The sequence below is a fragment of the Chaetodon trifascialis genome, chromosome 21 (genome assembly GCF_039877785.1).
Source record: "Chaetodon trifascialis isolate fChaTrf1 chromosome 21, fChaTrf1.hap1, whole genome shotgun sequence".
Taxonomy (NCBI): domain Eukaryota; kingdom Metazoa; phylum Chordata; class Actinopteri; order Chaetodontiformes; family Chaetodontidae; genus Chaetodon; species Chaetodon trifascialis.
The window spans coordinates 2,846,794-2,871,661 of record NC_092076.1 but is presented as its reverse complement, the minus strand read 5'-3'; the positions used below and the strand labels follow the sequence as shown (position 1 = coordinate 2,871,661).

General features: G+C 45.4%; 3 protein-coding genes across 3 annotated transcripts; all 3 read right to left on the bottom strand.

Annotated features, from left to right (window-relative positions):
- Positions 1 to 716: 716 nt before the first annotated feature.
- LOC139349584 (homeobox protein Hox-B5b) lies at positions 717 to 2,026 on the bottom strand. Its single transcript, XM_070990507.1, has 2 exons — positions 1,429 to 2,026; positions 717 to 964 (listed from the first exon to the last, which is right to left on the bottom strand). Exons 1-2 carry the CDS (start codon positions 2,024 to 2,026, stop codon positions 717 to 719), a joined length of 846 nt encoding a protein of 281 aa, XP_070846608.1.
- Positions 2,027 to 3,286: 1,260 nt separating this feature from the next.
- On the bottom strand, positions 3,287 to 5,107 carry hoxb6b (homeobox B6b). The gene is made up of 2 exons (XM_070990688.1): positions 4,666 to 5,107; positions 3,287 to 3,543 (listed from the first exon to the last, which is right to left on the bottom strand). Exons 1-2 carry the CDS (start codon positions 5,105 to 5,107, stop codon positions 3,287 to 3,289), a joined length of 699 nt encoding a protein of 232 aa, XP_070846789.1.
- Positions 5,108 to 10,388: 5,281 nt separating this feature from the next.
- Positions 10,389 to 18,294, bottom strand: ttll6 (tubulin tyrosine ligase-like family, member 6). The gene is given in 15 exon segments (XM_070991032.1): positions 10,389 to 10,624; positions 11,201 to 11,303; positions 12,061 to 12,117; positions 12,226 to 12,492; positions 12,828 to 12,984; positions 14,389 to 14,577; positions 14,721 to 14,899; positions 15,147 to 15,372; positions 15,476 to 15,561; positions 16,140 to 16,283; positions 16,364 to 16,520; positions 16,609 to 16,739; positions 17,199 to 17,317; positions 17,874 to 17,914; positions 18,140 to 18,294. Coding segments are annotated over 15 exon segments (2,247 nt in total).
- Between the last annotated feature and the right edge of the window lie 6,574 nt (positions 18,295 to 24,868).

Here is a 24,868-nt window from a genome sequence, read left to right as displayed (position 1 = left end):
CTCATTGATAACACAGTCGAGACACGTTCAAAGCAATTGAGAGAAACTTTATTTCCAAGCGCTATGAGTTCACTTACAAATACAAAAAGCTTATTGGCGAAAAAAGCTTACATCACTGCCTATCCACAGAATAACCCTTTGCACTAAAAATTTATCACATTGACAGGTTGAATACATTTGCATTGCTCATAATTAGTCCTAAACAATAATAATAATAGATGCACAAAATATCCTAGAGCTACACATTGGCTTGTTCGTGAAGGTTCATGGATCTGGCCACAAGATAACCATCAAAAATAGCAGGAAAAGTCACACTGAAGCGCTTTGAATGGCCCCGGAATACATTAGGTTTACATTCAATGAAGAGCAGCATATGGTTTGGAAACTTTTTTTCTCTGTGTGTGTAACTGTACAATGAATTTACTCCTGTTATAGACCGTCACAATAAAGAGCTCAAGTTGAAACACCTTCAAAGAGAGAGCAAAAAGCATGGACAGTTAACCCCCCCAACAATATTTACATCTTCTTTTTCCCAGCAGGACATCTAAGCTATCATAGTACAACAACAGTCAACTAAAAATGGCATTTTAAGACCACAGAATACTTCTTTTTCTATCACAATAGCATGCTGGAAGGTGCTGCGCTTTCAATAGCTTTACAGTACTCATGGATTTTTTTTTACTAGTATTTTTATTTTATCTGCGCCAAAAAGTTATTCAGTTGTGGAAGGCGCTGCCTCCTGTTACAAGACTCATGCTTTTCAGTTTATTGTCCTTCTTCCACTTCATCCTGCGGTTCTGAAACCAGATTTTGATCTGTCTTTCGGAAAGACACAGGGCGTGGGCTATCTCTATCCTCCGCCGTCTGGTTAGGTACCTATTGAAGTGAAACTCTTTCTCCAGCTCTAGCGTCTGGTAGCGGGTGTACGCAGTTCGGGCCCTTTTCCCATCAGGTCCAGTCATATCTACAATTTTACAGAAAATCCAGAAAATTAGCAACTGCACTGAACAACAACAACAGAGGAGAGGGAGGGGGGATTTGACTGCTAGGCTGTTTTTTGGCTTCTGCGTGAGGATGCGTGATGGACAGAGGGGTCACAACATGGAATGAGCTGATGCGGGGAGGAAGCATGCAAGCACCACGACACACACCGACACTCCGCGGCTCTTATTCTGCAGCTCTCAGCCAGTTTGGGCCACATTTAAATGCCCCAAAAATCCACATTTCACAAGCCGTCCTCTGTCAGGCTCCAGCGGCAGTTCACCTCATCCCCCATCCAGAGCAAACAATCCCATAAACACTTTACAAACACTGCCTTTTCCAATCATCCACACCAGCCTGCTCACTCATGCAACACTTGACAGATTTATGGCACACCGTCAGCGTGACACCCCTCAAAACAAAATATTATTAGATGTGTAAATATACCATGGCTTATGTGCAGTTTCCGCATCCAGGGGAATATTTGTGGCGACTGGCAATCATTTGATGTGGGAGTAGAGGAGGTGGCGCTGGGGTCCTGGTGCTGCTGCTGCTGCGCCCGCGGTGCCGTGCTGGAGCCGCCGCTGCCGTGCGCGCCCTCCTCGGTCTCGGAGGCGACGGTGGCGTCCTCTATCTCCGTGAAATGAGCGCTGTTGCTTTTGTTGAGATTGCCGCCGCTCGAGGTCGTGCTCCGGTCAGAGGGAGGAGAGGGGCTTTTTAGTTCCAGCGGCTCCCGGCTGGCCGTGGCGCACGACGGCGGCACCGGATCTGGAGACGAGAGCGAGCAGTTGGGCGTCTGTCTGTAGCGGGCGTCCGGCGCGAATCCCCGGGCATCCTCTCTCACGGCCCCGAAGTGGCTGCCGGTGTTGGTGCGGTTCACGGTTAGGTCCATGCCATTGTAGTTGTAGCCGAAAGACCCGGAGTGCATGGTGCCAGGGTCTCTGAAGGAACCGCTCACAGCGCCGTTAGTCCCATAATTTAGTAACTGATAGTCGGAGCCATTTGGATAGCGCCCTGAGAACGAGTTTACAAAGTAAGAGCTCATTTGCTTGGATTTTTAAAGCCTCGATTTGTAGATCTTTGTCGCTATAATCCTGTGTGCTTTCACGATTTATGGATGCAATCATGAATTATAAGCAATGAAGCCCTACTGTACTTTGCCAGGTATGCGGCCAAATATGGGAGAGCGTTCGGGAATCACGTGCCTTTGTTGACCAGTCGTAAATCCTCACTGATGACTTCAAGAGGTAATTCATGCTCCATGGTTACAAATGATGACGAAATAATGGTCGTTAGGCTCCAGTCAATGGTGCCTCCCCGCTGCGCCCCGAGAGCCGTGCGGGCAGAGAGCGCCATCTTCCGGTGAGCGGCGGTACCGCCCCGCCGGGACGCGCTGTCAAGCCCTGGAGCCATCCATCATTTATGTAACACGCTGATAATGTAGGCCACAAAAGGCTCAGGTAGCACATAACAGAGGCTTATCAGCCACACTGTCGGCAGTTTTTAACGCGCAGAGCGTCAACCTGCAGAGGATTTTAATCTTTGCGTTGTCTGATGTGAATCTGTTGGTTTATTGTGGCCTCAGAGGCGAAGCGGTGCCTCTAATAATATGAGTAATAATACTGATAATAATAATGATGATAGCTGCAGTGATAATAATAAAATAATAAGAATACGCATATTTTTCTTGAGCATGAACGACGCCACCAGATTTTCCAATATACATCAAAAAGCCTTTATTTCTATGTACAATTTCCTAAACAAAATATTGCACACAATATCCAGATGTGCATTGAACACAGGTGAACAACAATAAATAACATGTAACATTTTCTCATCTGTACAAATGTTAAGTGTGGATGGCACAGCTGTAAACAACAACAACAACAACAACAACAACAACAACAGCAGACTACTATAGAGCAACTACAGCACGAGATGTTCAGTGGAGGACAGAGTCCGTTTAATGGCACGAGGGGGGAAACCAGAGAGGAGTGAAACTCAGTAGGCCTACGATGATGAGGTAACGACATTGTCAAAAACTTAACACTAAAAATTATTTACATTTTGGCGGATTTTGCATAGTCCCCTAAATAAACACACGAGCACAAGGACGAACAGAAGAGGACCTGATTTTAACCCAATGCAGACATTTTTACCGTGCAGATACTGAAATAAAGTCTATCACTCTACACGTCTCTAACAAGTGATTTTCAGCACTTTATATCTACAAAGACATAATACATGGTTTTATTTTAGGAGTGTGCACGCAGACGCACACACACATGCCTTTCTCTGTGTCCTTTTAGCTCTTTTTCTCCGCCTCCTCCTCTTCCTCGGGTGTCTTTGAGGGATTGAGGAGTTTGTTCTCCTTTTTCCACTTCATCCTGCGGTTCTGAAACCAGATTTTGATCTGTCTCTCCGTCAGGCACAGGGCGTGGGAGATCTCTATCCGGCGCCTCCTGGTCAGGTAGCGGTTAAAGTGGAACTCCTTCTCCAGCTCCAGAGTCTGGTAGCGGGTGTAGGTCTGTCGGCCCCTGCGGCCACTGTTGCCAAATGGACCTGAAACGAAGACAGTGGATTCCTTAATTAAATAATTAATAATGAAATTCTGAAGTGAGTTTTAAAAGTGGAGCCGAAAAATCTGCCCGAGAGTGGAGCCGAAATCTGTCTGAAAAAATTCAATAAAGCGGAAATTCAGATCTTTGGAGAATTTCAACTCCATATTACACTCCTAGAACATTCAAATTTAATGCTTGTTATGCATTAAGTATTAAATTATGAAATAGCAATTAACTGCACTTCATTGTATATATATATTTTAAATTTCTCCTGTAATAATCCAACACCAGCCTCTTCCTGTAGGTACGCAAATGCCTCACAGTGTCATTCAACAGCGTTAAAAATATTTTCCATAAAATCACTTTATTTTCTAATAATATTTCTTTATGGTGACCAGGACGTGTCTGTCAGTGAGGTCATAATGAGCATCACGTACGTTTTATTTTTAAAAGCCTCCTAAATGATGTCATTAATGTGGCTACAGTAGCTTGGAGCTTAAAATGTGCACAGTGCGTGGTGCGTTAAAGTGACCTCATGGACTCTTTCCTCTCTCCTGTCAGCGGTGTATTCTCCTGTAACCTCACAGTGGGGATGTACAGTCAGGACCAAAGCCTGTAACGTGTTGGGTTTTTTTTTTTTGGAGATTTCCAGTGAAATTTAATTTTCTGTCTTTGTGTTTTGGACGTTTAATCGCCGTTGAGTCTTTCTGTGATATTTAATGTCCCTCTGACAGGAAAAAGGCCCATCCTGAAGCCGCCATGTGACACGAGCTCAGAGCTTTAAGTTGGAGCTCGGGTGATGTAGGCCAAGTCTGTATGTGCGTGCGTGCGTGCGTGTGTGTGCGCGCGTGCGGCTGTATGTATGTGACGATGATGAACTAGCCGAAGCCCTGAAGGCGCATGGAGACCCGCGCGCACTCACGACAGCCTCAAACTGTCGGTTCTGTGATCATCTGATTATTTTCCGTTTCTGTGTCTAAACGTGAAGTCGGTTGAACGAGCTCTCCGCGGCTGAGCAGGTAACCCCGCGAGGCTCAGGAGGCTCGCTCCGTCACGCGGAGCAGGACTCCGCACTCCGGGCAGCGTGACAACAACACAGTTAAACGTGCACTCTTGTACTCACCGGCGGAGCAGGCGTTCATCCTCTGCATCCACGGGTAGATCAGGGTGGACGACTTGTCGTCGATGCTGCCGCTCATGCTGACCGTCTCCGGGCACTCCGCTTTGCGCTGCTGATGCTCCTGAGTGACAAACAGCGGCTGGTCCTCGCGGCTCGAGAAGGCGCACGAGCCCTCCGCGTCCTTGTAGAAAGTCCCGACCGGGTTGTAGTCGCAGGGCGCTCCGCCGCCGGCCCGGCCGTAGATGGCCGCTGCGCCCGTCTGCTGGTAGTAGGACGCCGGGTAAACCTTCTCCTGCATGTTGGCCGCTCCATAGGTGGCCGCGTTGGAGTAGTGTCTTAACGGATCGGTGTATCCCGAGGAATATAGCGGTATCTGACCCAGGAGAGAGTCCTGTCCTCCCGGTAGAGACACGGGAAAAGTTGAGTTAACAAAATAGGAACTCATTGGGTGGACAACGGGGTGTATATACTCCGGAGGAATATGATTTGTTGTCTTTTATAGTCCAAGTGGTTTTGCCATTACTTTATCCGAGATTTGGTTTTTGCTGAAAGGGGGGGTTGTGAGGTGCCACTGAATACAGAGGGGAAGTGTACCATCTGATCAACCTCTGGCCAATCACCGCCGTCTGTGCTTGCACTATTGCACCCATGGGGGGCTCTTGTTGCGCGCAGGGGTCCCCGGTGAATCGAAACGAAGCGCTCGAGCCTGTCGGTCTTTACGCACGCTCACGCACGCAGATGCTGCGACTCACGGAAATGCAGTTCCACTAAAAAGCAGAGTGGAGCTCGGACAAGTGCTCCTGCATTAACTTTTCATTTTGTGCAAATGCAGTCCAGTAAAACAGACGAGTTCTCCCTCCCTAATAAACAAACACGCGTGCACAAACTCTCCCTCCTCTCTCTCTCTCTCTCACACACACACACACACACACACACACACACACACACACACACACACACACACACACACACACACACACACACACACGTACACACACACAATGCAAAAAGGGAAAAAAAACATCGCAGTGAAAACACTTTGCGCATTATTTCAAATTGCGCACAAATGACTGGCTAACACCTCGCTCTCCTCCTCTAACCTCCTCTCCCATCTTGTCAAATCATCTGCTAATAAACGCACAAATAAAAACACTGTTTTCTGCGCGCAGCTGCCAGAATCCCATTAATGAGTGTTAGTGAGTCCAAATCGATGCAGGAAAAAAAAAAGCTGCGTCACTAATGTTGATATTTCACTCTTTAAAAGGTGTTTAAAGGCTCCTCCTGGTTTCTAATTCAACGCCAACTGTGACTGAAGTCCACGAAGACGCGCGCGGAGCAGGAGGGAGGACACGCGCTTCCACACAGATCATCATCATCACCATCATCACCATCAGCCACCGTGAGCAAGTGGAAGCTGAATCTCCATTTTTAAAATAACTGTGTAAGTATGGAAGTGTGTGGGAGCCTCAGTATCTGTCCTGATCCTGATGTCATCACCTCACCTGATCAGTAACCGCATGAGAAACACTGAAGCAGATCAATTAACTATTAGAGCTGTAATTAATATTATCATGTTCATTAACGTCCCTATTAGCAGCTGTTAGTAATATTATGTTCATTAAGTGTCGGTTAGCTGCTCAGTCTTATCAATAAACCCAAAATTCAGCCTCTGGTTCTGCAGTTAAAGCCTTTTATTTATCCTTCATAATACGATGTTTCAGAATTTTAGTGCAAAGAAAATACGAATTTGTTAAATTAAGTGTTATCTTTTATATGTGTGATGTTTCTAATTCCACAGGGACAATTTCTAAATTTTTAATCAGCTTTCGCCCTTGAAAAAGTTCCCCTATTAGATAAAAAATGAATAAAAAATAACGAAATAAGCCACTGAGGTGTTCAAATAATACGAATAATTCATTTATTGCAGCGATTTGATTGAATTAGGCAGAAAAATAAACATTTGTAGGCTGTTAATTTCTATAAAAACGAACGATCCGTTTTTTCCGCCTTTGCTTTTACGTCAGATCCAGATGTGTTTTGTTTTTGTTTTTTTGATTGAAGCTCTGAAATGATCTCTGGCTTCAGCCTGTGTGCCAGGCCGCAGCCCCTGCAGCCCGACAGCTGCTGGACATCTGGAAGGTGCGAACAAACAGACTCACTGATGGTTTTCACTGTTTTCTGCAGCATCAGGGCGAAGGAAAGCGCTGCAGAGGCGCCACGAATCCAACAAAAAGCTCAACGCAGCCACGAGAGACTCTGCTCTTTCTGACAGATTAAAAATAATCTCAAAGCTAAGAAAATATCTGTGCAAAATTCCGAAAGATTTGGACGAAAGAGCCGCCAAATAACTGGATGAAGAGGCGGCGGCGCGCGACGCCAACACGAACCCTCTGACGCAGAATAAAGCCAGAATACAGAATAAAAGGAAAAAATAAAATAGTATAAAATAAAACCAGATAGAATAAACCCTGCAGCGGAATAAAAGGTGGATAGATGTCGGTGATTTTTAAGAAAAACACGCCTCAGCCGCAGCACAGGGCCTGTCTAACCACCGCCACCACCACCATCATCATCATCATCATCACCATCATCATCAAAGTCAAGCCTGTCTGGCCTGCAGCGGAACCCGCTCCTCGTTATTTAACATCATCAGTCCACACAGGCCTCAAACTTGCCACATGAAGCATTATTTTCCCACATTTCAGCGCAGACGCTGAGGTGCGTTTGCGCTTCCAGAGGCGCTGCGGCGCCTCACGGGTTAAACACACTCACCAGCAACTGGTTGTGAATCCTCACTCAGCGCAAGAAAGGAGAGGAGCTCTGCACTGGATAATTAGCATTTCTTAAATACTGATCTCCCCCATTTCCAGTCATGTAAACATCAGGCCTGCGCTGACAGCTCAGCCTCAGCAGCGCCGCAGCAGCCGCGCGCTTGTGCCGGCACATGAGCCGCGCGGCGCCCTTACCTTTGTTGATAATCCATCACTTCCTGTGTGGGTGCCACTCCGCCGAAGCTCCCCTCGCCTCCTCTCACTCCTTTCTCCCAAATTTCCCACTTTGCTCAAGTGATTTCGTGAAAGTAATCCCGCCGTCCAGGAGTGTGATGATCCCTCATTTTCACGAACACACAGCCACACAAGTGCAGCCACATTAACATGGCGCACGCATCGCGCGGAGGCTCCATCGCGCACTTTTCGTGAAATTACGCACGTACGGCGGCCACCTTCTCAACAACACCGCGTACGCGTCGTGCATTTACAAAGAGCCAAGAAAAGGTTGTGTTACTAGTGTTAAGTGAATGAGCGCTGAAAACAGCAGCTGCAATATAACCTCATGGGAAATAAGTTCCCATTCCTGCTGTCCACATGACCGCCAGCAACCAATCCCGGAGCCTGGCGAGTCGTAAACTTCCACGGCAAAGTTGTAAATTTTCATAAACAGCAGCCGTTTTTGTGCTTTAGACGCGCTTTCTCATCGCCATCTTTATTTTCTCCAAGGCCTGAAATGTTTGACTTTGGTGCTGGATGAAAGCGCAGAGCGGAGATGAGGAGGTGAGCGTGTTTGTGAGGCTGACACTGCGCTGGATGCGGCGCACCTGGTTCTGCTCCAGCTTCTGCTCTCTAACCAAAAGGTCTGTTCAGCTTCTTGTCGTTCACAGCTGCCGCGTCCACTTAGTTCAGTCTAATTACACGATTTTAGCTTCAATCCTCCCGAGCCCTAAAACGTGTCTGACCTCTTTCTTTAAACCTGTTTCACTTCCAGCGCGCACAGAAATAATCGTGCCATCTTTGCGCGGATGATCGAGCGCATTTTTTTGGCTTTCAGGCTGAAATATTTTTGCTGTAAAGACTTTTATGATCCCTCAGAATGGAGGATTTCCTTCAGTCACCGCAGATCAATTTGACCACGCAGGCCAAAGATGGGAATGTGTTGGGCTGATTGCAGTCCTGAGGGGGTTTTAAGGTCAGGAAACTTTCAGCAGCACATTCTTCTGCAAACTTTTCTATTAAAAATCATCAGGACGAAATTGAAATCTGAAAGTCGTTGAGGCTGAAATTCATTCTTTGACAACGCATTTCTTCTTATTAGTAGTATTTCGTGTGTCTTATTTCCGTTTTGGTTTGTTTAAAATGGCCTTTTTCTCTCGGCGTGCTGCTGATTTCCACCACCAACGAGGATTTCCGACATTTATAGACGCAATAAAACCATAAATTCCTGAAAGGCAACACTTTCTCTGTTCGCTTTGAATTTTTTTTTCGCCTCCAAGAGACACAAACTCCAACAAAGTGACGCCGTTTCATTAAAATGTAGATTTTTGGATAAAAAAAAAAAAAAGTTTAAAAATTTAGGAGCCAAAGTTTCGACGGTATTTCCAAAATAAAAGCATCTTACTTTATATGTTCGTTAATAATCTTCCATAGGCAGAATAATAAAGCTTAAATCTGCTTCATTGGGCCTGATATTAAGAGCTGTATTTATTTTTCTCTGCAGGCCTGTTAAATGTCGTGTTTTTGTAATATTTCAGTGAAAATGAAAACGTCAGTGTGTCCGCAGGCCTGACTGAACCAGATTCATCTCTTTCAGTCAGTTTAGCTTTCACACACTTCAAACGCTTCCTCAGACATTTAAGCCACTTTCTCTTTCTTTTTTCCGACACCAGTTTAACATGAAATAATATTTTCCTGCTCTTTCTAATGATTGTCCAGTTGTTTCCTCGCGCTCCTCCACGCGCAGGCCTTCAGTCCTCACGGGCTCCTGCTTTGGAGGATTTCGTGTCAGATGGTTGTTTTAGTTCTAAAGTTTTGTTTTTTGTGTTTTTCTGTCTTCAGTTTGTGACCAAACAAAGAAACCGGATGCAGAGACGCTGTAAAACTTTATGGCTCTTTCTCTGAAAAGCGTCAAGATGAAACCAATCAGGAGCGAGCTTCTTTTCCAACGCTGGCCAATAACTTTGCAGCAAAAAAAATAAATTTTAGAAGAATAAAATAATAATAATAATAAAAAAAATCCACACATTTAAAAACGTGCAGCCATAAAAAAGAATCATTTTAAAAACAGAAAAATAAGAGGAATTGCTGGAATGAACGTCCAGAAACTGAATGAAAAACGTTAAAGATGAAACTAAATCACATTTTTTTTTAAAATACATATTTTATTGATCATCAGTGCAAAAAAAAAAATTCAACCCTCGACTGTGTAAATAAAATTCCTTGAGAAAAGAAGCAGAAGGCCTTTATTTTTTCAGTTTCTATTCAAATATGGTTTTAATCTGAATTAATAAAACTTAAATATTGCTGAGAATTACACTTGGTTTTACTGAGTCACTCTAAGCTCAAATCAACAGCCGATAATCGGAGACTTCGTGGGATCCTGACTTGTTTTTCCACTGGAGAATGCAGATGTGGATCACAGCTGCTGCGAGGGGTTAAATCAGGCTCGTCTGCTCTCGCTTTGGCACTGGAGGCGAGGTTTGTGCGAGATAATTCATCCGCAGAGCAAAATATTCCACGTCTGAGCGCTCGCAGTGGGTAGAAAAAGTTAAAAAGCCATAATGTTGTTTGTGCTGGAGGTTACAGAGTGGCAAGCAGCGCAAACTGCAGGCGTCCAGACATCAAATCTGTCTGCAGGCGTGAGGTTTTCAGCACAGGCACAGAGCGTTTCTTTACTTTCACAGCTGAAATCCTGTTTGTTCACAGTCGTCAGAGTGCAGCAGCAGGTCCCGCTCCTCACTGCCCTTTGCCGTGCTGGGGGGCTCTGCGGGAGGGGCCGCGGACCCCGTGAGAGAAGCCAGGCCTCCTGAACATGGGGGCGCGGGTGGAGATGACGAGCAGGCTCTGCAGGGCCGCGGGGTCGCGGGCCGCGTAGGCGCCGCAGCGCAGGCCTCCGTGAGGGACGTGGTTTATGAGCGGGATGGCGGGACGGGGCCGGGGGTCGGCGTAGGAGACAGCCGGGGGGCCGCTGACTGATGAGGAGACAGAGGAGAAAATCTGACACGTGGGAAAAATCTGACTGGAAATAAAAAGACGGCCATCAGGCTGAGAAGTCTGATGAGGTGTCCTGGTGTTTTTAATTATGTGTTTATGAAAGAGGAAGCTCGCTCCGTGGTTTTAAAATATGAGAGAAAATGACACAAAGCAGGAGAAAACAGGGCGGCGAGAATCAGCGTTTATGTCCACATTAAGAGCACAAGCTGATTAAAGTTTAATCATGTTAATCTGAGCGATGGATGTGAAGGACACGATGAAATCTAATAAACCTCACTTCTTCTGCTGCAGTCAAATGTATTTCTACGGCACGTTTAACAGCATAAATTAAAGTGAACCGCACAGCAGCAGTGATAAAACACACAGTCAACGTGAACCATCTAAAGCTAATTTAACTTGAACAGGCAGTTTTTGTTTTTCTGTATTTTCTTTCAGCTTCGTTTATTTGTAGAGGTTTTCAGTAATATATATTTTGTACACACAGAGCAGCTTGTAAAGGTCTTTGTGAACCTCCTCAGATTTGTCGTCCAGCTGCTGCGTCCAGCTGTGTTTACCTGTCCAGTGGATCCGCTGGGCGCTGACGCTCTCCGCCTCGTTCAGGCTCCTCTGCTCCGTCGTGGGCCTGAGCAGACGCTGCTGAGTCATGTGGGAGTGGATCTGCAGCGACAGATCGGACGGAGATAATATTATGTCATTTTAATTCTGCTTGGTGATGATTTCTTCAGTGCTGCAGATGATCGATAATATTCAGCCGCGTGTCCGTCATTTGAACGGCCTGAGCGTCACACTGGCTCCGCCAATGACCCGAAACATCAGCCGTCAACACGCTCTCACTCCTCACTCAGGATTATTTGTTCAAATTATGATCTGATGGCTGTTTATCTGTTCACACTGTGGAAACCCTGTTTTACATTAAAATGAATGTGGATTAATATTATCAGAACACATCCGACGCTTTTTTACTTTGGAAACATTTACACAAAATCTTCATTTATCAATTAGTCAGTTTAAATCTGTTAAATATTCTTTGATTTCGGCTTCTCAAATATGAGAATTTGCCAGTTTTCTGTGTCTCGTGTGCAGACAGTGAAGTTGGCTGGAAATTGTCAGGCATTTTTTCTCTATCTGTTGACATTTTATGAGAAGAAGAAAATATTTAGCAGACGGATCGATGGTGAAGACGATCGTCAGTTGACGTCTTGGTATGAAACTGCAGGAGAACTGCAGAAAATGTTCTTTTATCTTTTCTGTTCTTTGGGAAATTTAAGGGAGGAGGAAAATAAGCTTTGAAGTCACAGAATCAGACTGACTGAACTCATGATTCCTGTCATCTTTTTAAGGGGCAGCTCTCTTATTTCTTGAAATAAAATCATGATATTGGATTATCAGAAGCGGAGCGGTGTTGGTGACGTACCTGCCGTGACATCTGAGCGCAGGGCTCCTGCTTTGTCCTTTGGGTTAAAGAGTCGAGCTGAAATGAAGGAGAAACACTGCACTGACTTGGGACAGTTAGCTGAATTTAACCAGCAACAAACAGTGAAACTGAGACCAGGTTTTTGGACCCGTGAACTGCTTTTACCTTCATCTGCTGCTGCCTCTGACGGGGCTGCTTGCTCTGCTGGTGGGTGCAGGCGTCCTGCAGGACTCCCCCTCCTTCTGTCCGGCCCTGCAGCAGCTGCTGGATCTGGTCTACCACCCCCAGGTCCTGCAGCAGCTTCTTCCTCCGGAGGAGCGCGTCGACCCGCTCCTGCTCCTCCACATCCGCCTGCTTCTCCTCCTCCTCCTTCGGCGTCTCCTCTCGGACTCCTGCGGCTTCGCCATCCACCGCCGCGCTGGACGGAGGCGGCTGCAGAGAAACATTTGATTCAATTTGTTTTTATGGCCTCAGTGTATATGTAGCCACCAGCATGCATTTCCAATATATCTGCAATTACTGTCGCTGAACATCCCCGATAACGCTGTTTGTTTCTCCCGCCTTGACAATAAAAGATATTTGAATTCCAAATGAGAGACATCCAATAAAAATGATCTGCAGGAATATTATTCTAGCTCATTTGAATTGGGCAAGAGTACATTTCGTCACAGGGGTCAGCCAGAATGGAAGACATCCGTCATAGGACAGAGGCCGTTTGGCTCCCTCTAGTGGCGTCATGCGAACACTGCATCTTTAATGAGCCTCACCGGCTGCGGCTCACAGTTTGAGGTGGGGGGTTGTGTTTGCGCTCGTCGGGGTTTCACTCTCTCCCCCGCTGTCTCCCCCTGCAAGTCCCTCCTCCGGCCTCCCCTCTGGTCCCTCTCCCTCTGCTCCTGCTTCAGACGCAGCTCCTGCAGCTGCTGCCTGAACACATAAATACACAGAAACGCTCTGATATTAAGTCACGTTATTTTTCACCATCATAATAATAATTCAGCACTAATTAAATCCCTTTGTCTTTTTTAAGCAAGGCCACAAAATTAAAGTAATTAAAATTTAATGCTTCAATAATAGTGATGAGGAGGAGAGAAAGCCTCCACCAAAGTACATTCAAATTATTCCAGTTTTTCCCATCTGGCTGCATATATTTTATACGTGCCATTAATATTTCTACTACGCAAAGATTATTATAAGACAGGTTGAAATCGTTCAGTTTGTTCTGAAAATGCTCAGTTTTGTCCACTTTTGCCTTTGTCAAAGTCTGTATCGTACATTTATCTTAATAATGCTGCTCCTGCTGTACAGACATATTTTAAGACACATATAAAAAGAGTCAGTCTGGAGTAACACTGTTAAACCAGCAGTCAGATGAATTGTCTCACATGGTTTCACACTGGACCACGAATGGCTCCAAACTAGCTGTGACATCGTAAACCCTGCGTTCATGTGTTCATCTCAGATTGAAGGTGACCACAGAGAAACTTTCCTCCTCCAGCAGATGAATGAAAACATCACTCTGCTCAGTGAAGTAACGCAGAGACATCCAGCGAATTACCAACAAACACTAGTAATGAGCAGCGACATTAATTTAATTTAAAAAGCTGTTTGGTTGTCAGTAAAATCACTCTCAGTCTTCCCTATTTTGTCTTGATTAATTGCTTCATAATTCAGTCCGTAAATGTGATGAATGCTGCTTTTTTATCGCCTGTTTCATAGATTTTCAGTTGTTGCTGATTCTGTGCTGTTTGTCCCTCTTCCCCTCCCATCCTCTCCAGCCCTGCCCAGGTGTGCCTCCTCTGGCTGAATGAGAGCCACCTGTTCTGGGACGTCGTGTGTTGTGTTTGCTTTGTGTCTCCTGTCGGCTTTGCCTCGGTGTCTTTCAGCGGATTCGGCGTCTTACAGGCGTCTCTCTGCGGCTCATTCAGGTTGTTCGCCGTCGAAACCCTGCGCCGCCTGTAGTGTTGAGCAGAATGTGCTGCTCTTATCAGTGTTTACAATAATCCGATTTTTTTGGGGTAATTTTTTTTGGACGACTTCTTGTTAATTAACGTTCAGCTAATCGACTGATTGTTTCAGCTCCGGCAGATTTGACCGTAATAAGACGCCCTATCGTCTGTGTTCAGTGACGCTGCGAGTTCTTTTTTTCGTCCTCTTCAGCCTCAAACTGAGCAGATAAAATGTTCTTGCTCTTCTGCAGTGAACCGCCTGCTCTGTTGTCACTTTTCTGTGTGCGCAGCCTCGCGCCGTCCACGCAGACAGAGGCGGATGTGCGTCGCTGACAGCCTCCTCGGCTCGTTGCTGGCCTGTGTGAGCGCGTGCTGAGCGTACCTGGCACACTCCTCTCTGGCCTTGGACGCCGCGGTCTCCTGGAAGAGCGAGCTGCTGTGTTTAAAGTACTTGTCGTACTTCTCTCCTCCCTCTCTGGGGTAGATCCTCTTGAAGCCTCCCAGGTGTTTGGCCTCGTACCTCTCCATCTGCTCCACCGTGGCTGCCTGGCACTGACGCAGCTCCTCCGACCTGGAGGTAAAACACACACACACACACACACGCAGGCGCACACACACAGTAACAGTCACCTGCACGTGTCTGCAGGAAGCGCACGGGAATGAGTGTGTGACCTTGGGAAAAATCCACACACCATCTGCATCACGGAGCCCTACCTGGCCTCTCTGGAGCTGTTCTGCTGCAGCCTGTCCTTCACCCTGCGCCTCTCCTCTTTGGTGATCTTGCGGCGGTCGCAGGCGCCCAGGTTGATGAGGACCAGCGTGTCGTACAGCAACGCGTCCTTCACCTCGCGGTCCAGCGGCGAGTCAGTGGTAAAACTCGGGGAGTGGTTCACCTGGAAACACACACATACCGAAAACACTGACTGACTGAGACGTCGAAGAAGAAAACGGGTTTCTGAGTGACATTTTAACCATTTAAATGTTGTTATAATCTCATTCTGTGCAGCCAGACACAACTCTTAAAGGTTATCATCTGTGCTCAACCGTCCTGACGCAGATGCCTGATAAAAACCTGAAGCTGACCACAGTGAATCTGCATTTTTATGGCTGACATGCATCATATCAAGCGGGGTCTTTCACCTCGAGCACCCAGGGTCTGAGCCGGTGATCCAGCAGCACGTCGAAGCCCAGGATCTCGAAGCAGGCGCTGCCGGTGGTGTGGTTCGGGAAGCACGTGTGGTAATTATGCTTGAGGATGGGGTGAGCAGAGATCAGAGTCTTTATGATCACGTCCTCGATGTCGCTCCACATCTTCTCTGTGTTGCAGCTGATGGACTCCAGGAGCTTGTTCAGGGTGGACAGCTTTCTAGAAGACAGAAAAGCAACGGACATGCAGTAAACATGCAGTAAACATGCAGTATTTGGATGTAGTATTCGTAATGAGACACTAAGGGGAGTGCAGTACTCACCGTTTGCTGCCGGTGTCCTCATCACGGACAAAGTTCTCACTGTTCTTGTTGATGGAGTAGTTGGTGAGATGCATGCACACGTCATCCTGACACGAGGAAGAAATCCATGTATTCATCATTTTTAGAGCTGCAGCAGTTGATTGTGATCAGCATTTTTATCAATTTTACGACATTATGTTTTGTTCTGAAGGTTGAATCTGCCTGTTTTATTCTTGCTTTATTTCTGTCCAGCCAGCAGTCCAGTCACGCGTTTTATTTCATGTCTTATTGTTACTTCTCATTATTTCTCTGTGAAGGACTCTGTAATCACAGCGATGCGTATTACTGATAAAATATGAATCTCACGGTTACAATGACTCATTTCTGACCTTTGAAGGTGCGGCTGCTGACTCGCTCTGTCCTTGTTTTTATGGTTCCTCTTTAAAAACGTTCACAACATTGAGCTTTTGTTGGGACTATTTTCAGCTGCGGACTAATACGCATTTGGTGCATTGTGAGTGTTTGCAGCAGCAGGATGGTGTGTGTGGGACTGAGTCGACATAAACTACGCTGTGTGTGAGGAAGAAGAGTTATCAGGCTTCGGATGCGCACAGGTCGTTGTTGCTTCGGGCCTTCTCACGGGACAAACAGACCATCGTCAGACTCACGCTTTAACGCTTCTTACCACGTTGCTGTGAGTCGGCTCGTTGTACTTCGTGGTGCAGAAGCGAGCCAGTCCCTCCCTGAACATGAAGATGCTGAACGGGTCGCATGACGTCACCAGCACGTAGATACGCAGGTCAAACTTGTATCCGTTGATTATGAACGGCTGAGGAGGGAAGAGAAAACGCGGTTCAGCCCGTGAACTTCGACCTGCGTGCGCTCCTGTGTCGGCGCTCTGTGCCTCACCCTGGAGATGTAAACCTGGCAGATCATATGTTCTCCAGCCTGAATGTCTCTGCTTGACTTGGTGATGAAGATGCCTTTGCCTTGGCAGCCGGTGTCTGGCTTACAGATGTACGTCTTGTTCTTTTTGGCCCTGGTGTACGCCTGGAAGTCGCTGTAACTGCAAAGCACAGTCGGACAAGGAGGTGGCGCATTGACACACGCTGAGGAAAAAGAAGGTGAAATGACAGTGAAACGTGCAAACTGACTCTGCGGGGAGGCACCACGTTCTGGGGAAAACGTTGTAGTCTTTGGGGAAAAGCTTCAGCATGCGGTTCATGTTTCTGGCGAGTAAGTCTTTGCGGCAGATCTCGCTCATCCCCGGAAAATGATTAATTTTCTGCAAAGACACAAGAGGCACACACGGCTGTATTTACAGGGGAAGTACTCTGACCGCAGCCACAGGTATCCTGTAGTGTTTTTAAATGAGATGAAAAAATACAGATACACCTTTTTCATTCACAGAGGAATCGTTGGTGCTGAATAGTTCCTGCGCTGAATTATAATTAGATTACAATTAAGTGAGCTGAAAAACTGTTATGAGCCATGAACACTGTGCCCTGGAAAAACCATGCAATCTCATCATCTTAATGGAAATCTACATTTTTTATTATTTACTGGGAAGGCATATTGTGCAGAGGAATTTAAATGACATTTAACGACATCACAGTTTGACAGAGCAGAGTGACGAGGGCCCTCATTCGTTTTCAGCTTGATTTATGTCATCGAATTCAGTTTAGTTAGTCTTTTATACTGATGGCAGTCATGGGGGTGTTGGTGTGAGCAGTCAGTGGAGTACCTGGTAACGCTTCATGTCCTTAACACGGTCTAGAGAGACAGAGCAGTCGGTCCAAAACAGCGTCCAGTCTTCGCCCTCCATCGCCTCTCTGAGACCGTACCTGCGACTGGCACGCCGCACTGAGACAAGCACACAGGAAGGAGCTTTTTACTCTGACGAGGATGCATGCTTATCACTGGAGTGCATGTGTCGACTGGACAGCGGGATTAACCACAAATCATACAACTATAAACAGTCTACAATTAAAATATACTGCATGGCCAAAAGTATGTGGACAGCCAAACGTTACACCCATTTCACTCCAGCATCACGGGCATCAATCTGCAGCTGAAACAGCCTCCAGTCTTCCACTGAAAATGTGACCTGGCTGCAGGTTGAGGTCAGGGCTTCTTCTGGACAATGTGATGTTCAAACAACAACATTTAAAATATCGTTGTATGCTTTAACATTAAAATCTCCCTTAAAGTGAACAAAGGGGCTGAAATACAGTGGCGTGCACAGGCGTGTCCACATACTTTTGGCCATGTCGTGTATCCAGTGCTTCACATACGTCTCTAAAAATTCATTCTACGTGACTAAAGAGTCTGTAAAGCATGAGCAGCTGCACTGTGCAGAGTGCTATCAGTGCACTAAATAACAGGCGTTTACGGCCTCGTCGTCTTGGCCCAAACGTACCGCTCTCATATTTGCAGTTGGTGAGGTTGATCCACAGTCATCTGGAAGAGAAGAGAGACAGAGAGAGGGACAGACATCTGCTTTGCTGCGAGGTCCTACAAATGCCTCATTACACTCCTCCTCCTTTCCCGAACGATGACACAACAAACCTGGAGAGCCTCCAGGACCAGTTTCAGAGTCAGAAGTGTCACAGTGCTCACAGGTGATGCACCTGCAGTGGGAAATGAGCGCAGACAATCAAATGAGGAGATCCAGCAGTAAAGTACCTCTTCTTGCCTTTTCTCTTCTTCTTCATAACGGGCGGCGGGGTGCGGCTGGAGGTTTCGGTTTGGCTTCCGCCCCCCTCTCCCTCTCCCTCTCCCCGCTGCTCATATTCACGTCCATCATCATTTCTGTCCGGGCTGTCCACAGGTAGACCCATCCTGGACCTGAAGGAACAACGACAGAGGAGCTCATCCGACGACAAGCGGACGCAAAAAGCTCGTCTTCTCATCTGTCTGGTATGTTTTTAATGGGCTGCGCTGGACAATGAAATTCAATCAAACAGAACAAAGTACATGCTGTAAGTGCGCGCACGGAGTCATGTTTCTGTTTCCATTCCTCTCATCAGGTGAGTGCTCTGGCTGTCAGCGCGCTGTCACACACCGCCATTCAAGAGTTATTGTGGCAGGACGGATACAATCAGAGGACAACAATGCAGCAGCAGCAGCAGCAGCAGCAGCAGCAGCAGCAGCAGCAGCAGCGAGGGGAATCAACCCCAACGCCTATGAGCGCTTGGTGTTATGATTATTATTATTAACATTAGTAGAATTGTTGTAATCCATTATTTTTATCCCAAACTCTCAACTGGTTCTCAGCTTGTGGTGACAAAGTAATGTAAACTGAATACCATTGATTTTTCGTGTGCTGTCGATGGACGCTTCTTTCCCACAATGCAATGCACAAAGGAAATGGAGGAGCTGCTCACAGCTGGCAAAAATGTAGATAAATTGTGCATGGTGTTTAAACTGTTCTGGATAGATCTTGTAAAACAAAAATGAGAGATGAATCTTAAGAGTCACATTTTTCTTTTCTCTGTTTGGACATTTTAAAGTCACAGTTTGATTCGTCAGTAGCACAAACTGATTAGATGAAGTGTGGATTTAGGACACTGAGACGGCACTTTAGACAAATGCTAATGTCAGAATGCTAACATGCTCACCATGTGAACCCAATTTCCTTATAAACCAATAGCAATTGAGATATATTTTACTCTCAACCAGGGATATGAACCTCATGGCAGCGCTAAATGAAACTCATCAGGATTCATCCTCTGGACCATGAACGTTAATCGATTCACTGGTTGTTGAGATATTTCAGTCTGGACCAAAGAGGTGGACCATCTGCCTGACACTGGCCTCTAATTGGCCCAGCATGGCCAAACATCTACCGTTAGGAATGATCCTGTGTGGCTTTACTTCTGTTATTGTCTGTCTGCACGCTGACCCCAGCACGGCGGCCGCGGCGTCTCAGCTGTTCGCCTCCGCCTCCTATCTGGTGTCTTGCAGGGTGAAGGTGAGTTCAAGTTAATACCTGGTAATGATGGTGACAGAATACCGGTGGGGGGTGGAGGCAGTAAGGAGGGACATCCCAGGTACACAGTGGGAGGTTATGGTGCTCGGTAACAGTATTCTGATCCAGTGATCTGGATAATCCTGGCCCTGCACTGTGAGCTTTACACTGGGCCGAGACGCCCCACCGACCTCAGGCCGGATACCGTTACAGCCCCCAAAGGATTTCTCCAAGGTTCTCCCTCAGCGTGCGGCCAGAACAGGTACATGGATGATAATACCTTTGTCTTATCTGTCCTCAGCGAACAGTGACTGGATTCAGAGTGAACGACTTTAGTTAGCTGCTCAGTGTCGCTACATAACATACAACACTCAGGCTACACCTTAGCACGTCACGCTAGCACTTACTCTTATACAACGTCCTTTAAAAAACAAAGAACAGCACAATCCTGCAACTTTTCACTCTGAACAGTTATTTTAAGTCGCTTTGGATAAAAGCGTTATCTAACCGCAGAAAAGACAAACCTTTAAATTCCATATAAAACATCTTTAAATGCAGCTTTGTGTGGCACACTGTCTTTCACATGTAACAATGATCTTTATTATCGAATTATTTAGTCTATTAAAGTTAATTTAGTTACCAAAGGCATGTCTTAAAACTGCTCATTTTATCTGACAACAGCCCAAAAAGCCCAGAGGGATTTAATTTGCGCTGCACGATGGTGCAGCAGGTAGTGCGTGCGCCTCACAGCAAGAAGGTCGCAGGTTCGATTCCCGGGTCGGGTCTTTCTGTGCGAAGTTTGCATGTTCTTCCCGTGCATGCGTGGGTTCTCTCTGGGCACTCCGGCTTCCTCCCACAGACCAAAAACATGCTCATTAGGTTGACTGGTGACTCTAAATTGCCCCTAGGTGTGAGTGTGAGTGTGAATGGTTGTGTGTATGTTGCCCTGCGATCGGCTGGCGACCGGTCCAGGGTGTACCCCGCCTCCTGCCCGTTGACAGCCGAGATAGGCTCTGGCCCCCCCGCGACCCCGAAAGGGATAAGCGGCATAGAAAATGGATGGATGGATTTAATTTGCAGCAGGTATGACACAGAAAGGCGGCAAATCTTTGCACATTTGAGTGGCAGAAGCACAGAAATACTCTCTATTTGCACTTTTATTTGAAATCACTAGCAGCTAATTTTTTGTTGATTAACTAATCGATTGTTCAACCAGTTCTTTCAGCAATAATCCTCATCCAGCTGGTTTCAGTGATGCAACGCACACAGTTGCCGGTTTATTAGAAAACACCTCTGCTCATATGAAAACACAAAAACTGAAGCGCACAAATGAACTGGAGAGGTTTTCCAAAAGCTCCATTTTCAGTGACCTAAAACTGCATTTTTGTGTGGACTGAAGGCCAAAACACGCAGAAAAAGCTTTGTTTTTAAAAACCGTGTTCATGTGGACTATGCAAAATATGAATCCTGCCTTCATCAAAGCTCTGATGTCCAGTTCTGTTAAAGGACGTGTTGATTTAATGAGTCTGTGCTGTTGAACTGAATGCAGTCTGCCCTCACTGACGTCTCTATTTTGCTGTTGTATCACATTACTTCAGTTTTGTACTTCCTAAATTGGAAACTGGGTGACCTTATTTACCGTAAAGCCTCCACTGTGTTCATTAAAAAATGCCTCTCACTCACCTGCACTGTGAAGCCTACATGTGTGAGGATAATGGTGTTGGAAGATGCTGCCCCCGCCCGTCCGCCTCCACACGTCTCTGACACACGAATCTTCGTCTCAGGAGGCCCTTAAGTCGCCATCACGCTCTTCAGCCGTCAAACCAACGAGCCACATCTCACCCGAAAGCACCGTCTGCCTCTGGAGACAAAAAAAAAAAGAGTAGATTTGTATCAGCGTGAGGACGGCCGGGTTCAGGTTGACTCACACACTCCAGCAACAGGCCCAGCTGTGGATCTGGTGACCAATTAGAAGCTGTGAGGACAAACACCTGATCCCTCTTGACATGATGGAGGGAAAATGAGCGGCGGACCTCAGCAGGGTGCAAGTGGAGAGGGATAATCCCTGATATTTGTTCACTGAAATAGGAGACGTGTTTTTCAACGCCTCCAGTTGTTAAATTTAAATCTGTGCTGAAAAGCGCGGCGGCGGCGTGCGGTGTAAGTGAGCGGGCTGGACATCCATAGTCTTAGCCAAGATGAAACGGAGTACCTTCAGCTGAAGCTTCGCCTTCCACTGAAGACATTAAAAATGGAGCGCAGGCACAAGAAGAAACGCTGGTCAAACAGAGAGCAGGCAGACATCTTTCCCTGCTGTCATGTCATCAATCTGAAAGACTGGACGACAACGGGGCGAAAGAATCCCACAAAATGACCGACCTTGGTGTGGCTACAAGTCCTGGTCCAAAACACTTGGTCCTGAAATCATTTGTTGATTAATCAATAAATCAATCAACATGAATGAATCATGAGGAGACATCCTACACCCTTCCACGTTCACTTATCTGCCCTCGTCTTTCTTTAGATGCTTTGACTATCAGCTGCTTCGCTCCTCGCTCTGTGTTGCTTAGCTTTGCCTCTAAATGATTACAGCTTTGTGAATTGGATATAAAATTAAGTTATTCTTCCTGATTTCTCTTTGAATTCTGCTTTAAAAGATCAGCAGCTGCCTTCTTTTAACAGCTGCAGCTACATTAATAACATTCATTTCATGCGCAGGTGTAGACCACACCTACAGTCTTGTCAAGAAAACATGAAGACAATAGCTCCGTAATCCCAGTTTTAGGACTAGCTGTGACTGTGATGTTAAAGTCTCGACTGTACAAAAAAATTAATGAAAACATCATAAGGATGTACTTTTCTGACCAGAATGTGGATTACAAAGACAAGTACAAGACAACAGCGCACTGTACTCACATACAGTAATGACACTGCCTGTGAGCCCTCACATTCTGTCACAATGGCACTAGATTCAACTTTTAAATAACTATTGATCAGTACTGTGTTGGTGATGTTCAGACAGTAATCTATACACCACAAAACCTGATGGGTAACGATACGGTGCAGCTCCCTGCTTCTCATAAGCACCAGTGAAAACTACGTTTACTCAAATACTGCGCTCTGCCTTTCAGAGGGAAATATTACACCTTCTGCTTCACTACATTTATTTAACTGCTGTAGTTCCTGGTTACCTTTCAGACTAAAGATTTCATAAAGAAAACACATGATCGTCTTAGAAAAGTCAATGTATTGTTATAGATTATACTAACCAACAAAATACAAATGAAAATAAAAACAACAACTTTGACAACCTACAACAGTGAAACGCAGTCATGAATCAGAATTAATAACCCAGTTTTATACATAATAATAATACTTTTACTAGCTTCATTTAGCTGATGATCCGTAACAATCTTACTGTACTTTTACGTGAACGCGTTTTTAAATGTGTACTTTTACTTGGAGTATTACTCCAGTGTGGTGTTGCTACTTTGACTGAAGTAAAAGCTCTGAATACTTCTACTTGGCATCACTGCTTGTAAGTATGACTTCCATATGATTTATATTTAACCAGTTAGCACCTCGTACTGATGAAAACAGCTTCATGAGTTTAGAAGCCGTACGGAAGCCAGTTAATCCAAAAAGTCTCTGAATTGCATTTTCACTCGTCAATGCAAAACGACTCTTAAACACGCTAAACGACACAAGTTAAAGGTTTCAGTGAGTCAGTGTCTGTAACACGAAGTCAAGCTAAAACTGACGGCTAACGACAAAACCTTTAGCTAGCTATATGTGCTGTGCTGTTGCTATGGTAACGGAATGCTGACTCGCCCTATCGACAGCGCTTTCACGCTAACTGCCACTCAGAAGACAACTTTTAAAGGACTAAAAAAGTCGTAAAACTGAGATTACCGTTAGAAAATGATGTCTCCTCGTATTTCCGTCCTTCTGTGATGCTGTTCGTGGCCGTGGCTGCTGTTGGAGCCTCTGCTTTGGCGCTCAGAAGAGCCGCGACCTGCAAATGTAAACATGAGTGAACTCCAGTCACACACGCGCCGTGCCTTTCACAGGGAACGGCCCCTTTCCGCCTTCAGCCAATCACAAGCCGGGGGCGTGAGAATTCTCGCCTCCGATTGGTTGTTGGCTCACCGAGGGAAAAAGATGTTTACAGGATGATCGACAGGTGCACCTTGCAGTTAAGGCGGTTTCCGGATGCAGTAAACTATTTGAATCCTTATAGAAAATTAAAATGCGTCCCTTTGAGAGGAAAATTCTGATCAGTCTTACCCCGAAAAAAACAGCATAATATTTGTCATTTTAACGCATCATTCAGAGAAAATAATCACACAAAACAAATGTGTTTTTCGGGTGCTGTTTTGTGAATCATACATTTTTTGTTGACTGACTTTAATACTATTTTAAAAACTGGCTGATTATGTGAAAACACACATAATGGCATTTACCACTCGTAATGCTTGCAACTGGAAGACAACACAAATTAAAAAAAAAAAAAACAAACAAACAAAAAACCTAAAACAGGCAGATAAATGGCTTTGGATTCCATTTAAAATAACAAATACTTTTAAATTCAGGCAATGCTTTAAAAATTATATGTAATTATATATAATTGTGTATATTATGACTCATGTCAGCTTGTCTCTGCTTACAGATATGGTGGTCTGGTCTCTTTCCAGTTGCTAATTTTCTTTTTTCTTTTCTTTTTTTTTTTTCTTATTTCAAATCTAATTTGTTAATTGTGTGTGAGGAAATTGCTATTATCTTATATTCTGTCTGTTGTCACTTACGTTCAAAAACCTCGTGGTTTAGGTGCCCAAATTCTGTTCCTCCATTCCTCAGATGATAATATCTGGTTGCAAACAAAACGGAGGCATGTTTTGCTAGCTTGTGAATAACAAATAATCAAAAATTCAACTATCATAACGCAACATAACTCTGGAGTTTGATCTTTAAGTGTATTCAGGATTATTAGAACATATTTACAGTGTCACACAGCAGGTTTTCAGAGCAGCAGCAGTTTCACACCGTAACAGTGTTTGGCTCCCTCTTGTGTTAGAAATCTCACACTGCAGAAGAGAAGCAGGCCTGAGATGTTTGAGTTGGACTACATTTCCCACAATGCCCTCCACCTTAACGCAACCACTGATGCCTTCAGCAACAATTGGAAACAAAGTGCGACGTCTTTGATTTGAGCGCATATGAACACACGCGAAGCTTGTCAACAAAACTGAAGTCACGTTTACTTTCGATGCGATTGTTTCCGGATGGGATCCTCGTTTTGCTATTTTGGACCAAAATATTTTTTACAATGTCGACAAAAAATAGTTTCTCTTCAGTTTCTTTTCAGTTAATCCAAATCTTACTTTTTAATGTATTTGAATTGTCAGCAAACACAATCCTGCGTAAAAATATAACAGTTTAAAAGA

Bases quoted from the DNA above. Each gene is read 5' to 3' on its own strand.
- hoxb6b (XM_070990688.1), bottom strand. From the start codon at position 5,107: ATGAGTTCCTATTTTGTTAACTCAACTTTTCCCGTGTCTCTACCGGGA. The intron at 3,544-4,665 runs GTGAGTACAAGA...TCTTCGTTTCAG, and splicing joins GATGAACGCCTGCTCCGCCG to GTCCATTTGGCAACAGTGGC.
- LOC139349584 (XM_070990507.1), bottom strand. From the start codon at position 2,026: ATGAGCTCTTACTTTGTAAACTCGTTCTCAGGGCGCTATCCAAATGGC. The intron at 965-1,428 runs GTATATTTACAC...GTAAAATTGTAG, and splicing joins GAAACTGCACATAAGCCATG to ATATGACTGGACCTGATGGG.